We start from the raw sequence: 15,359 nt of genomic DNA, 5'->3' as shown, positions 1-15,359 counted from the left end.
GAGTAGTAATGCTAAAACTATGTTGAACCTTGGTTGACCACACTTCAGTTCTGGTCGCCATATTATTAAAAAGGATATAAAGGCCTTGGGGAGGGTGCAAAGAAGATTTACAACAATGATATTAGAAATGCATGGGTGTACATATCAGGGAAGGATTGATAGGCTGGGTCTCTTTTCTCTCAAAAAAAGAAGGCTGTTACAACCAGTCCTGGATGAGTCCCAATTTTTTACAACCGGGATGGGACCCCAATTTTGTTATGATTCTGGATGAGGAGAAATAGGCTGGCTCCCCTCTTTATTCAGTCCCCTCAGTTGGTCGCAACAAGGTTTGTTTAAAAATCATTTCCCTATGGATATCTTTTCCTAGTCCAAATGTATTTACTTTTTGTAAGGAGCCAATTTGACCAGGCTTTCTTGAGTCAAAGAAAGAGTAAGTTTATTAATTACTAAAACCTGAGGAAAAATAATAAAATGACGTGACACACACATATACACATTGATCAGAAATGAGAAGTCAAGAGTCTGAGTAAAAATTAAGAAATACACAAATCAGTCCTTGGCTTGTCTGTGAGGCGTAGAGGGTGGAATGTTGCAGCTGTTAAGTTGTGTGATTTCGGAAGAGCTGACTTTGGCAGATTTGCAGTCTGTTGGAGACACTTGTTGGCTTGTCCCAGAGGGAGGAATCCTGGTTCTCTCTGCAGGGCAACTGAAGAGGCTGCCCTGTTTCTTTTTGCTTGTGTCTCTGCTAAAACACACTTGCCCCCCAGCAAAAGAGAGAGAGAGAAAATTGCCTGCTTGTATTTGCAGGGGTGACTGACTGGTGTTTCTTCTAGTTTCTGTCACACACACACATCACTGGTCTGCACCAGCTTTTTAACCCATTTTTCCCTTTGTATTCCCATGAGAGGTGGAGGGGGGCAGGTATATGTCTTGCACCCAGATTTTGTTTTTCTTTCGTCTCTGACCATTTTACACATTCTGAGATATAAACCAATAGGAGATGGATTTTTGGGTGATTGCTAAGATGTGGGAATCAGCCTCCAATGTCTCCGTAAACACAGGAGATTAAAGTCCAGTCTTTTACATTTACCATATCTTCCTTTCAAGTGTCCCTGCTTGAAGTAGGCCTTGACACCACTTCAGGTGCGACGTTCCACGTTCTCTCAGGACGGGTCTGTCAGTACAATCCACATTGGCATTTTCCAGAAAGTGGTCAACTTTACATTATCAGCCATCTTTTGATAAGCATTTACTTGTATTTCTTTTAAGAACACAGGTCTTCCTTACATATCGGGAGAATGTTCCTCTGTCGGGGGGGTTGTGTGGGGGCAGGTGGGGGCGGGCACAAACCTGATCGGTGCCCCCGATCGTGCCTGCGCCACCATTCTACATGGGCAAGTCAATTAAGGCCTGCCTAGTGTGACACACACCTGGAAACACTGAGCACTCCCTGTGTGGGCAGAGGAGGATTTCCTGAGTTGAGGGCATGCACGCGAAAGAGCGCAGAAATCTTCCTGAGGCACCTCTGTGCCTCAGGGAGATTAGTATAAGTTTTAAAAAGCTGAATAAAGAAAAGAAAAAAATTTAAGACATGTGCCCTCATGTGACAGTGTCACATGAGTTGGGAGATGTCAATGAATTTAAAAAAAATTTTTAATCCAATTTATAAACCCGCCCATGGGTGAGATTCCATGAAAAATGCAAAGGCTGCCTGGGCTCATCGCTTGCCCGCCAACCTTAAGGTTGGACGGGCAGCTCAGTTTATTGGTTTAATTAGTTTTTAAATGGCCTTAAGTATGCCTTTGATAGTTTGGTGGGTGCACAGCCGTGTAGACTGCACGTCCGCCAAACTGAAAATCTAAATGATGCACGGTGATGTCGGGACACACACCCGACATCACCCCGCATCATTTTATGCATCAACGAACAAGCCCCGCTCCACTCGCTGAGCCAAAAATTCTGGCCATAAAGTTCAATATGCCCGCAGGTAGTTGGTAGCTGTAGCCCACTATCGTGACAAGGCTGAAGGGTGACCTAATAGGTCTTTGAAAGGTCTTGATAGAGTGGATACAGAGAGAATGTTTCCTTGGATGGAATTTTAACCATGGTACACTGTTTCCGATGGCAAAACAGGAAGTGGGCTCCACTTCCGCTCTCTTGCTTCTTGCTGGTTTCCACCTGATTACAATTAAAATTTAAAGTGCCAGCAGCATGCATGAGAGACACATGAGATCACTAAGTAGTAGAGGCTTTTCAGTGGTGAAACTCACCCATCAGCTGACAATGTAGCACAGACAGGATATAAAAACGCCTCCAGGACAAACAAGGAGACTCTTCATCACGTCCACAACTTTCCTGCCCAACTCCATTGGCATTAACATAAGACTTACTGGGAGCACAAAGGTTACATGGGCGTTTTTCAAATTTAAATTTCACTTGTAAATAATTCATATTACATTGGCTTCACTTTATTCATGTATGCATCATCATTATTTGTTGAGACTAGTTTAGCCAATGTACTGGCACGCCTCATGGTTGGCACCCATTGATGGTTACAGGGGAGTTAGAGACATTTCTTTATTGTGGAAAAAAACAATGATGTGTTTTTGTATTCACTCTTTATTGAATGTTCATGTTAGTGTCCAGTATTGTACTTATCACTCTGTGGGACATGGCTTAACTTGTAGGCTCATCTGGCCCTCTATTCTATGCATTGTAAAGGACATTGTCCAAGATTATTCTCAGCGGCGATAATTGAAATGTCGTAGGTGAACTCAAAATCCTATGAAGTTCTGCCAGTGAACACCCTGAGGGGGACATACATATGGACAGCACTGACACCGCCATTTAAGTCCTTCATTTTCTTACCTTAAGTTACTGTTCTAGCACTCAACTGTATCAAGGAAGCCAGGTCCTTTCCCCTTCCACCTCTCCATGCCCCTGACCCCACTCCACACAACCACTCACCCTTGCCGGTCCTGACCCACCATGTACACTGCCATTCACCTGCTCCCTTCCCTTGTGCCACAGAGTTCAACAAGGAAAACCACTGACCTCAGACACAACTGCACAAAGCCGACTTTTGCATACCACCTTTAGACAGATGTGAACCTGGTGCCACAAAATTCTCGTGCGTCACTGACTTTATCTTCAAGGTAAGACATAATTAAGAAAAGTTTTACTCTAATGAGTATTAAGGGCATGCAAACGTATTGCAAGTGGGAACCCCCACAGGATGGCGTGAGGCCTGACATGCCACAAACACGCTGCTGGCTTAACCTTTGCATCCCAAACCAGTGATAGGCAGCATTTTGATTAGCAGCAGATACACTCTCACACTCGCTCAGGCACATCAACAAGTAATGTTCTCTGCTTTCAAAATGCAAAACAATGATCTGCCATTATTAGCAAATATGTGCACCACTGATCGGTTCCCATTTTAAAATTCATTTCACATTCTGGCTGGTGGGGAGGACATTGTCCAGCACTGGGTAAATAGTCCAGCTCCTGCCTGCCGAGATCAAGATGCCTGCTAATGACCCAAGTCGACCCTGCCAACTCTTTGTGACCTCTGCTTTTCAGACCGTCGCCTAATTTGGTCTAATTACATTCCAGGCTGACAGAATCTTGGACAATGTATCATTTTTGCAGGTAATTTCAACCCCCTCCAGCAGGGAACTAAGTGTGTTTTTATGTGTATGCCTGTGTGTGTATGTAATTGCCAGTGAGCCTACGTATGTGCGTATATGCTTCCCCTGCATGTAAGTTGGTGTGTATGTGCACATTCATGTGCAAAGCACTGGAGGAAAAAGCTGAGGCACCGGAGAAAGAAAAGCTGTGTTTTAGATGCATCCACATCAAGTCTTGACTTAAGGACTTCTTTCCGCCCTCTGTTTAGTTAAAGTCAGCCTCCCATTCTGTGGCAGTTGAAGGGACTATTGTGCTGAGCTGCTGTTTTCTGAGTGTCAATGAGCAGTTGTTGATGTGTCCACCCTGGTACAGCCCAAATATCCTGAGCAACTTGCCAGGTGAAACAAACCATTATACCATGTCACCAGCCTCCATGGTAGCACAGATGTTTGCTCTCAATGTGACACTTTGTCTGTTTATTGTCTGTGAATTTTGCTTGTGAGAATAAGTAAAAGTTATTCAGTTCTTTTTGTAACCTTAGAAATTCAAAGGCAATAGGTCGGTCTTCCAACTTTTCAATTGCATGTTTACAAAGTCAAATTTTCATTGGTTTCACACTGCTGGTGGGGGTCAGTTCCTCAGCCTGATGCCATATGACCAATTCTGCTGGCTGATCCCAGGAGCTAGTGAGATTCCAAGTGTTTCTGAAATGATTCCATAGTATTTGTCCTCACTACTCCATCTGGAAATTTATCCTGATCACTATGAAATGACTCCTGCAAACATATGGAATTTGGGCAAGAACAGGATTAGGCACTAGGATCACACACAAAGATCGGGCTCCCAAATACAGCACCAAGAGTCAGTTGTAACCTGTAGAAGTATGTGGTATTTCTCCAGTAAAGTATATGCAATGAAATATGTATCTATATTTTTAAATATCACTTCACATCACCACCAGCAGGCATGCCATCAGCCATCAAGGCTCTCAGCTCTAGAATTCCCTCAGTGGATTCCCCAACATTATGTCCTTCTTATAGATGCAGCTTAAAACTTATCTTATTGAATAAGATTTTAGGAACTACTCCTATATTGTCTTTGGCTCTGTAAATTTTTCTCTGATAATGCTCCTGTGAAGCACCTTGGGATGACTTGCAATGGAAAAGACATTCTATAAATGCAGGTTGTTGTTAAAAACAGAGAATATTTCCGAAATAGACTGGGATCACAAAGCAGGGTTTTACCAACTTCAAGTTAGGTCAGGTACAGACTCAAAAGGCATGATTTTCCATGAATAAAGAGGAACTGCAGCAATAGATCACAGGGTTCCAGGGTGCTACGAAGGACACTGCTAGTCAAAGTTCATACCTTATCAGGAGTTTTGTTATAGATGAAGCAAATGTACCAGGATTCAGCATAGCAATTCTGAACTGGGAAGCCCATGGCTCCTTCACCCTATACTCTGAAAATTCACCTGATGGTTAGGGTTGTGAACAAGAAGAGACAAACGGATCAAGTATGTGTCTTCTGGATTTCTTCTGGCTGCTTGAAGTTCATCTCCTTCAGGTTCATTTTAAGTGATTTCTGGAAGGACTGCAACTTGTCACAAAAATCATAATTGTGAATTTTTAAAATATCTACAAAATGCCAACACAGTTCATGGACCTCCCCCAGAATGAGGTGAAGGAAGCAGAGATTTAGCAAACAGGTACAGATTCAGAATCTGCATAATTATAGTTTGGTACATAGCAATCAAGCTTGGCCTAAATAGCCAAGTGGTTATTGTACTGGGTTTGTAACCGCAAGATCAAGAGTTCAAATCTCACAATGGCAAACCACGAAACAATGTAACTTCATCTGAAACAGATGGAAACGGGTTTGTACTCGAAAGAGTTACATAGCAATCAAAGGAAATCCACTGTTGCCCCTCCCACTGCCCACCCCCCACCATGTCTGAGATTCTTTTACGTGCCATGACTCCCTTTTACAGAAGGACCACTGGCTCCTATGCATCAAGATGGAGGTGACTTTCAGGAAAGGCAGTATTAAAACTCTAGAATTTTGCTGCAATGTGATAGTTTGTAGTATAGCTATTCTAGTTGTATTCCACTTGGAGTAGGTTTTACGAATCCGTGTTTCACATGATGGATGTGCATGATGGTATTTGGAGCATTGGGTTCGGTATGATTTACTGAAGTGAATTGGTGAACAATTGTGGTGGGCTCGCATGCTGGAATTACTGGTGCTCCTGCCTTGAAATGTTCTGAGCCAGGAGTGCTAAACTACACACACGCACAAATTCTCCAGTTTGTAAAGTGGCCACATTGCCATGTTAATACCTAAAGGGAACGCTTCAAACGATAATGCCTGTTATTCTTACTTGCTCCATGGGTGGAGATGAAACCTGTTTCAACCTCTTACAATCAACAAAAGCTAAAAGAAACAGCATTTCATTCAAGTACACAAGTTACAGGAGATTTACACACACTTAAAAATCTATGCACAGTATTTTATGCCCTTCGCCGTAGCAAGTCTGGAGGCAGGGAGGGCAATTAATTGGGCAGGAAGGTGTGGACCCTGCCACTTTCCCACCTCCATCCCAAATCCAGCAAGGCCTGTGGATGGCCTGCCCACCATGCTTCCAACTGAGGCCCCAATTAATGACCTCTTCCCGCCCCTGCTTGTATTAACCCAACAGTAGATGCAGATGGGCCTGTTGCTACGTGGAGAGCTAACAAGTAAACCTGTGCAGGTTGCTTGTGGCCTCCCAGGGAGGGGTCCCTCATTCAAAGGCACTCAGTGCCTGATCAAAGGACCTGGCATCAGAAAAGAGGGTTGCTGAAAAGCACTTTTCTATCCTTGCTCCTCCTACACTATGCTCTTCCCCAATCCCCCAACTTGCAAAATTCCTCCCGCCATCACTCTCCTGTGGCCTGTGTCCCTGGGTGATCCTGGGCCTTGGGTGGGTACGTTACTGGCAGCAGTCACCACCTCTCTGGTGAAGCAATGAAGAACCAGCCTCTGATGAGCTGACAGCTCTTGGTGGGCAGGACCTCCATACACAGGGTTCTTGATCCTGGGGAAAGCCTGCTGCTGCTCGAAATAGGTCACATTCTGAATGAAAACAGGATCAGTTACACAAATGAAATCACTCCATCACATGACATAATTTGTGTTGTATGTAGACAAACAGCACTGGAAGCTTTGCTGAGTGTTTCATTGGTGATGGTAACCTCCAGGTTTCATCCTATTTTCCTTATGACTCCTGCTGTATTATGTGACCAACTTCAGTTATGAAAAAGGGTTATGTAACTCAGATTTTTTCTTTTTGAAAAGAAGACATCTGAATTTTAATTTAATCAAATATGGTGGGCAGAATCGTCTGTGCCCACTGGCAGCAGGCATCAGGGTGGGCATGGGTGGACAATATGGTGGGAAGGCCAAAAATCAGTTTCATGCCATCAAGAAACACGATTGCAATCGTCTGCTCCACCCACCAATGGCGGGCTGCATTTCCCACAGCGGAATGTCAGGAACTTCATTGTAATACATCTGCATATCATTATAAGCCCAGCTCGCTGGAATCATCCCCCACGCTGGATCGTGTTTACAACAGCATTTAAAAGGCAGGTACCTGATGAGCTGCACTACAAGGGGAACTCGGAGGTGAGTGCACAGTAACATTGCACAGCCTCAAGGTTGAGGCACCACACATTCAGGTGAGAGCACAGGCAAGCCGCTTTTTCCCGGCTGGCTGATAGGGCAGTGCCAGGGCAAGGGCTGCGCTGCAGTTGAGGCAAGTTTGTGGGGGGGCGGATTTGAAGGGTGCAAGGGTAGCACTTCGGTTGAGGTGAGTTGGGCGGGGGGGCAAGGGCAGCACCCTGTTTGATGGTAGTGTACAAGCATATGTTGGGGGGGTGGGGGAAGTTGGGTGGGAGGTGGGAGTCCACGACCTCCTACATTCAGAGTAGGCCTCAGATACCTGATGTCTTCTAGAGTCCAGAAAGCCTGCAGGGGTACAAGGGCTACCCGCTGAGGACGTGGCTGATGATACCAGTACGGTGGCCTCAGAGTGCAGCAGAGAGAAGGTACAACAAGAATCATGCTGCAACTTGCACCTTGGTGGAGCAAATCATCAGAATGTTGAAATGAGGCTCCGGTCCCTGGTCTGGTCTGGTGGAGCCCTGCAATACAATCCACAGAGGATGTCACGCATCGTTGTCGCCTGCTGCTCCCTTCACAACCTGGTGCTGCAACAGGGAGAGGAGCTAGCTGAGGAGAAGATGGAGGAGCTGGGCGTCTAAGCCAATGAGGAGGACATCGATGGGGATGAGGGTGAGGAGGTCCTCAAAATCGAGGATGCCGATGATGAGGCCATTGCACTGGCCAGATGAGGCAGGCGCGCTCGGGGGGGCCCTCATTGCTGCTAGATTCGTGGAGGATGATGACGTCATGCAGTGAGGAGACACCATAGATCTTCACATTGCATCTGTGAACATTTGACTCCAGTCTGGCTAATGATTGCACATATACCCTCTGTGACAAGGCTCCTGTCATGGAGATGCAGCAGAGGCCCTAATAGTTGCTAGATTCCAGGGGGATGATGATGACATACAGTGAGGACATTCCATAGATCTTTACATAGCTTCTGTGAATGTCTGACTCTCGTCTGGCTGAGGGCAGCTCACTCGTGCTCTGTGATCAGGGTCATATCATGGAGATGCAGCTGTTAAACTTTAAATGCACCTGATCCTTTGTCAGCCTTCAGCACCTGGCCCTTTTAGGAGCACAGTTTCACCAGTCAAAGAGGCTGAAGAGATGGGGGGGCCAGCCCCACCTCAAAATTGCTGAGAGCACACAGAGAGAATGACAGAACTCTGTGACGCCTGCCCATGACATTCTGACAGCAATGACAAGCACCATCAAGCTGCAGGCATCACTAATATGTCCAGTGAGTATGAAGCCGGACCATCACTTTGGTCAGAAGCTAACACACTGCACAGGGAAGAGACCCTGGACTGAGACACCTGCCCTTATCTTGTGCAGGAACCAAGGTTTCACATCTGAGTGACACGAACACTACTCATCATAACAAGGAAGCATTCTTGGAAGTTTGTTCACAATAGTGAACATTATGTACATGTGATTAACACCCTTGCCTAGGCTGTGCAATTACACCTTCTTAACCTTCCTAACCCTTCCACCACTCCCCTGACATCTACAATGGAGGTGGAGGCAGCCTGCTGACTGCTACACCCTGTCTGTGATGACCTTGGCGGGTGTCCTCTGGAGGGCCAAGATCTGGAAAGCCCCGGCCCATTTTCGGGGTCCTGCTGTGTGGCACCCTCCTCAGCCTGTGGAGCTGGAACTGCTGGGATCACAGGAAGAGAGGAATTGGATGGGCCAGACAATCTCAGAGTCACCTGGGTGGAAAGATCCAGAGTACGCATCTGCTGAACCCCCTCCCTATGGGTGCCCAGGGGCCCCTGGCTGACTCCTTGAAGGGAAAGGAAGCTGGAGTGAGATCGAGCTGCCCCACTCCTTTCTTGCATTGACACCGTTGGAGGCCAACCATGGCACCAGCGCTGGAGTTCAGCTCATGCAGCAGTACAGGACCGATGTTCCAAGATGGAGACCAAGGTCTCCATGGCGGCTGCCATCCTACCAGTGTTGACCTTGGTGTGTGGCATGCCGATGCTATCACCTCAGACTAAAGGTGGACGGACTCCTCTATTGCGCCTTGCAATCTGAGGTGTGCAGCAGACATCCTCCCTGATGTTCCCGGGCTTGCCTTTGCAGCTCCAGCCACTGAGGTATGATCGAGTCCAGAAGCTCATCATCTGACTCGGGCTCAGCTGATTTCTGGCCTCCAGCAGTCCTCCGAGTGCTGGAAATTTGGTAAGTCCCTGCCACCACCTGCTGTGGATCAGGCCATGCAATGTGCTCACCAGATTGTGACCCCAAGGTTACTCCAGACCTATGTCTCACTAAGGTGTGTCTCTCTGCACTGGTGGAGGGTGTGGGTGAGCACTGTGATGGGTCTTCAATTGGGGTTTCAGCAGATTCCTCTTCCGAGGTGTCTTCGGGGCTTGAGTCGATAAACTGGGTCATGGACTCCCTCGGCTGTTTCCCAGATGTGCCTGCAAAAGCAAGGAAGGCATAATTAGTGCATGGCCGTGGTCTGTGAAACAGGATAACTCACTCACGGTGTGGCTGTCTGATGCATGTTGCACTGCTGGATCCTCACTTGGTAGAGCATCGCCAACCTCACTGGCAGCACAGGAATGGTCTAGATCTTCGCCAGCAAGCTGTATGACTCTATTTTCAAAGACTTTTAGAACCTTAATGTCAGGCATTCCTCCACCAGTCTATGACCTCTCCCTCTTGTTGTGTGCCAGCTTGTCCTGCATGAATACAGATAGAGAGAGTGTAAGCAGGACGTTTGCCAGGCCAGATGATAAGGATGCCTGGCATGTGTGGGTGGTGAGTGGTCCCAGGAATGGGATGAAGACAATGAAGGTGTGTGTAAGAGAGAGTGAATAGCGATGCCCTTGAACTGGCAGTGAGTGAGATCCCTATGGACATGCACAAAAGAGCACAGCCCCCAATTCTCCCTCTTCCCTCGCCTGCACAGGGAGCACTGAGCGCTTCCAGGTGCGCGTCACACTAGGCGAGCCTTAATTGGCCCACCCACATAAAATGGCGGCACGCAGCCAATCGTGGGCAACTACCTGCCCATCCGCACCCACTCCAGCCCAGCCCGCACGATGGGGAGAAAATTCTCCCTATGTGGTATTTAATCCAGAATTACTTTCTAATAATGATTATGACTTGTGAATTTGTGATTGAAACTACAGCTAATGTTATACTATGCTTTGCTCATTTGTGTGTTGATATCCATCCATCCATAATTAACCATAGTCCACAAGGGGCTGTAGGGCTCTCTTTCTGTTCACTGCAATTCTGCATTCTTTTGCCAGTCCTCCCTCCATCCAGTTTCTGATGTTGTTCATCCATCCCATCCTTCTCCCAACTGGCCTATTCTTTCCTAATGTTTCACCTTCTCTTGTCACCAGCACCAAACTCTCACTCTGTCTTTTCCAGTGGTCATACTGTTTAATTTCTGCATCTTCACTTCATCTGAAAACCCATGAGATGCTGGGACTCCAATCTTCCTGGAGACATTCATTAGTTCTTCACTCTGTCCAACTACTTCTAAGGACACTTCACCCAAGCCAATTTCAAAAGCTGTAATCCTCTTCTCGTCTGTGTTATTGAAGATCCAGCTCTCACTCCCATATAGCACAATGTTCAATTTTGTAAGTTGTTCTTTCAAGTGAAGGCCGATGTTGAATGCCCTCAATACTTTGTTCATCTGGCAAGTTGTACAGTGGACACTTGCTGGCTTGCTATTATGTCTTGTAGTTATTGATGCTGAACTCAAACTTCAGACTTGACTTTCTCAGCTCTTCAGCCATCATGGATAGTTCTTGCTTGTCTTCAGCCATTAGGGTAGTCCCATCAGCATAGCTAATGTTCCGGATGCTTTAGCACTAATAGTGACCCCAAGGTGTTCTGGGATAGCAGAACTGACTTCTTTCATGATTTTTTCTCATATGGCATTGATAAGTAATGGTGAAAGCAGACATCCTTATCTGACTCCTATGCTTTGTCCTATGCCCTATGCTATGAGCAGCCTCAGTTGTGATGATCTTTTGGCAACATCACCAGTTCTGAAACTAGTCAATCATGTGGACAAATTCCATGTTTCCATATCAGGTCAAAAGTTTCTTTCATTTCTGTTCCGAAGAGTCATATTGGACTCAAAACATTAACTGTTTCTCTCTCTTTACAAATGCTGCCAGACCTGAGTTTTTCCAGCACTTTTGTGTTTTTATTTCAGATATCCAGCATCCTCAGTATTTTGCTTTTAATTTCTTTCATGGTTTTGACTGCCATCACTCCTCCAGCCTTCAAAGCTTCAGCAGGTACTGTGTGTCATCTAGGCCTGTTGCTTTGATATTTCCAGCTCTTAGCTGCATGTTCAGCTTCCCTAATCAGCACTTCTAGTTCCATCTCCTCACGAGTTACAGGCTGTGTACTTGATGCATTCAGATCTGGACCATAGATCTGCGCGTAGTATTGCTGCCACCATTCTGTTATCTGACCAACTTCATCAATCATATTCCTGCCTGCCCCTTTCACACCAATGCCAGCTGTTAAGTGTGCTATGCTTTGTTTGTTCACATAGCTTCTGTTAAATCCCTTCACTTGGACCAGCTTTGGGTACCGTGTGGCAAGTTCAGAACAATTTTTGTTCAACCACTGTTCTGACTGACTCAAGATGCTCAATCTGCACAGGTAAATCCTCAGACAAGTCTACTATGATCACTTTACATATCATCCACTGTCTAATATTATTTTGAGAGCTGTACAGATCTCTTGATCCAGGAGCTATAGGTCATGATTCAATGTAATAAGCTATATTTTAAAACCAAGCCCATTTTTCACGTTAATGGGAATGCATTTGAAAAGACAATCGAGATCAGTAAAACCCTTTTCTCCGCATGAATAGGTGCAAAAATTAGCCCAGAAAGGAGTCCAATAAGGAAGCGACAAGTGGGACAAGAAAGAAAGAAGATTAAATCACAAGCAGAATTTTCTAGAACAATTTGATGTAACAAAATTAAACTTTATTTATGAGCACAGGGCTTGTAGTTACTCAAAGGATTCAAGCCACAGAAAAAGTGGCTTACAATTTGCTCTGTACAAAACAGCCCCTTCTTTCCCATTCACCCCACCCCAACGTAACGCACCATCAGGTCCAGGTTAGCACTCCTTCATTGGATGCAGGCTCTGCAGCTTGGGAGAAATGGGCAGCACAAGGCCAGGCTCTAGTATTATTGCAGTATAAATCAATTGCATAATGAGACTCTGCACTTACATTTTTTCTAAAACAGCTTCCTGGCCATCTAGTTTCTATGTCTTTCAAAGTCATGTTTGATTTTAGCATCACAGGCAAATGTTAAAGCTAAGGGTGGACAGGGCAAAAGTCTGGTTTGGCCAGGAGCTGTAGAGTTCTGTGGTTGTTAGAGCTATCAGTAATGGAAGCAGAACTGCCTCTGCTAGACCACGTTCCATTATACATCTCAAAATCCAGGCTACCTAGTTGTTTCAGGCCCTGCTCTGTGTGATCTTCATTATGATAGCAGTAAGGGAGTTTTATATTTGGCTGTCTCTTGTCCCAATATATTACTGTCACTTGTCTAGTCACTGTGTATGGCTGGTGGGTATCAGTTAAAAGCGGCCCTCAAGTATCACATGATGCTGAATTCGGTTGCCTCCAAGACACTGAGGCCAGAATTTTCCGGCCTTGTTGGCGTCCACTGCAGAACCATGGCAAAACGCGAATCTCGTTGGAGGCCAACATGAACCTGCTTTGCTAATGGGATGCAAAGTAAGGCCTGACCGGAATCGTCCCTCCACGCCAGATTTACCGTTATCCTCTTCCTGCACTGGATGGCTGACTGCCTCTGTGCTTCGTTGGCACCGCCTCCCAGGCTGGATTGGTGACTCTGGTAGACCTCCTGCGGCCAGAGCAGGGTAGAGGACATTGTGGCAGCTTTCCACTGCTTCCATCAGGCACCCCCAGAGAGGCACCACTAAATTTGGGGGCTGTGTCCCTTTTGCTTTCAGGACCATCTGTCACCTGGAGCAGTTCTGGTCTGTAGACATGAAGCAGGCATGCGCTTTGGTGCGTTTTAAATATGGCACCCAGAACGAGGAAGTGCTGATGTCACGGTGGGGCAGGCAAATCCAAGCCCATCCACCAGCAATCCAGCGTGTTTCCCATGGATGCATTATCAATGAGGCAGGACGCACTGGGAGTGGACAATACAGCGCAAAAACCCGCTATTGCGGCTGACAGGTAAAACAACTTTTTTCCCACCCGCTGCCGCACTCTGTGCAAATCTGAGTGGATTGCACAATGAGACTGTTGCATTCAGACCACCTTGGGTGTCTCTAGGGATTATATGTTGGTGATCTGGGCTTTATTGATATCCAGCTTTTCACCCGACTGTGAATTCAGGATGCATCAGTAATGGGATGGATCAGGTTGCCGGAGGCAAAGTACAACGGAATCCATCAGATTCAGTGAACTCTGACAGTTTTGCGAGTATAAATAATTCCATTATTTTCGCGGATGATGAGATTGAGATGCGTGGACCATAGAAACACTGGCTGCAGGAGAACAGGTTTCCTCAGCTGAAATTGAGAATAAAATTTTGCAGAGAATGAAGTTTTCTAGTATTGTATATTTTTAACATAAGAGTGTCAGAACCAGAAAAGGGAAACAAAGAGCAACTATTGTTTGAAGCAGCATTTTATACCCCTTCAGTTTACATGCACTTATTATTTCTTGCTTTTAATGGTATTGCACTGCCACCAATTTCACTCAGTAGATTTCTCATTTCTTCCATCAACACTCACATCTATCTTCCATGGCTCTTCCTTGCTTCACCTACTATCAATTTAAATCCACTCCTTTCTCCATTCCTTTCTGCTGTGAAACCTTCTTTCCCCTTTTTTCTGCTCTCCCTTCCCCTCCCGTCCTTTTGTCCTCTTTCTTTTCTTTGCCTCTGCTGTTATTTCTTCTTCCCCCATTACTATTCTGCCTATTACCATCTCCTCTCCACCTCTGCATCCTCTTTCATTCTCCTTCCTTCATCAATCATCTTCTCCTCTTCTCCCCCTCCTGTCCATTACTTACCCCTTTTCTTCATTCTCCTCTCAGCTTCTGCTCCTTACCTGTCTCTCTTCTCCCCTCCCTCTTCCCTCCCTATTGCTTCTCTCCCCCCATTTCCATCCTCCCCCTCCCCTTCACTCTCCTATTGCATCCTCCATTTCTTCCTCTCCCATCCTTCACCTTCCCTCTCCCGTGCCTCTTTCCATGTATTCCCTTCACTCAACTTTGCCCTTTCTCCCAGACCCCAGCAGTATAGCAGCAAAATGAAAAAGTCCTGATTCTTAACTTCTTCCATCAGTTAAGATGATAATCCCAGTGGCTTTGTACCATTCCCAAACAACTAGTAGTTGCTTTGTTTATTGCTTTCAAACCACACCCACCTAGTCCATATATTTGAGCCAGTGAATACCACACAGCAAAGTTCTAAGAAATGCATGAAACTAAGCAGGCATCCCTCAGCTGACAGTGTATGTGGAATAGTTTCTCTCCATATGTTCTTGATAGTGAGCTTTGTTCTACACAACACACGGAGGGAATCTCATCCAACCCCGCTGCCCACCACCAGCTCTCCCCAAACTCTCTATTAAACTCAAGGGGCAAAATATTTATTGTCGGTATAGAGCTACTGCTTAAAAGGTTAAGGGCACTAACTGATGCTGACACTCATAGCGACAGCAACATGAGGTGTGGAATTTAAAGCCCTCCCCCAAGGTGAGTTTTATGGCCCAGGGCATTTACTTGGGCGGGAGTGCGGCAGGCAGGTGATGACCTCTCCGCCTTCCCACCTCTGCCCCGATTAAGTCCAGGGCAGGAAAGTTTGTGGTCTGCCTTCCTGTCCTGCTTCCAATTGAGACCCTCAAGTGGGCAATTAATGCCCACTTAAGAGCCTCATACTGCCGCCGCTGGAATTTAACAAGCAGCAGGTGGGGGACTCGCTATGCCAGAAAAGCAAACCCCATCGGGATTGTTTGCAGGCTCCTAG

At 46.0% G+C, this 15,359-nt stretch overlaps 1 protein-coding gene across 1 annotated transcript in view; it reads left to right on the top strand.

The window, feature by feature from the left end:
* The window catches only part of prdm16 (PR domain containing 16), a 537,585-nt gene that overhangs the window by 209,855 nt on the left and 312,371 nt on the right, over positions 1–15,359 (top strand). Inside the window, exon 3 of the mRNA XM_041206996.1 lies at positions 9,596–9,622. Within this exon, the coding sequence (XP_041062930.1) occupies positions 9,596–9,622 (27 nt within the window). The remainder of the gene's footprint in view (positions 1–9,595; positions 9,623–15,359) is intronic.

This window comes from Carcharodon carcharias, chromosome 15 (assembly GCF_017639515.1).
Source record: "Carcharodon carcharias isolate sCarCar2 chromosome 15, sCarCar2.pri, whole genome shotgun sequence".
NCBI classification, from domain to species: domain Eukaryota; kingdom Metazoa; phylum Chordata; class Chondrichthyes; order Lamniformes; family Lamnidae; genus Carcharodon; species Carcharodon carcharias.
The sequence above is the reverse complement of the archived record's forward strand: the minus strand, read 5'-3'. Positions and strand labels throughout refer to the sequence as shown.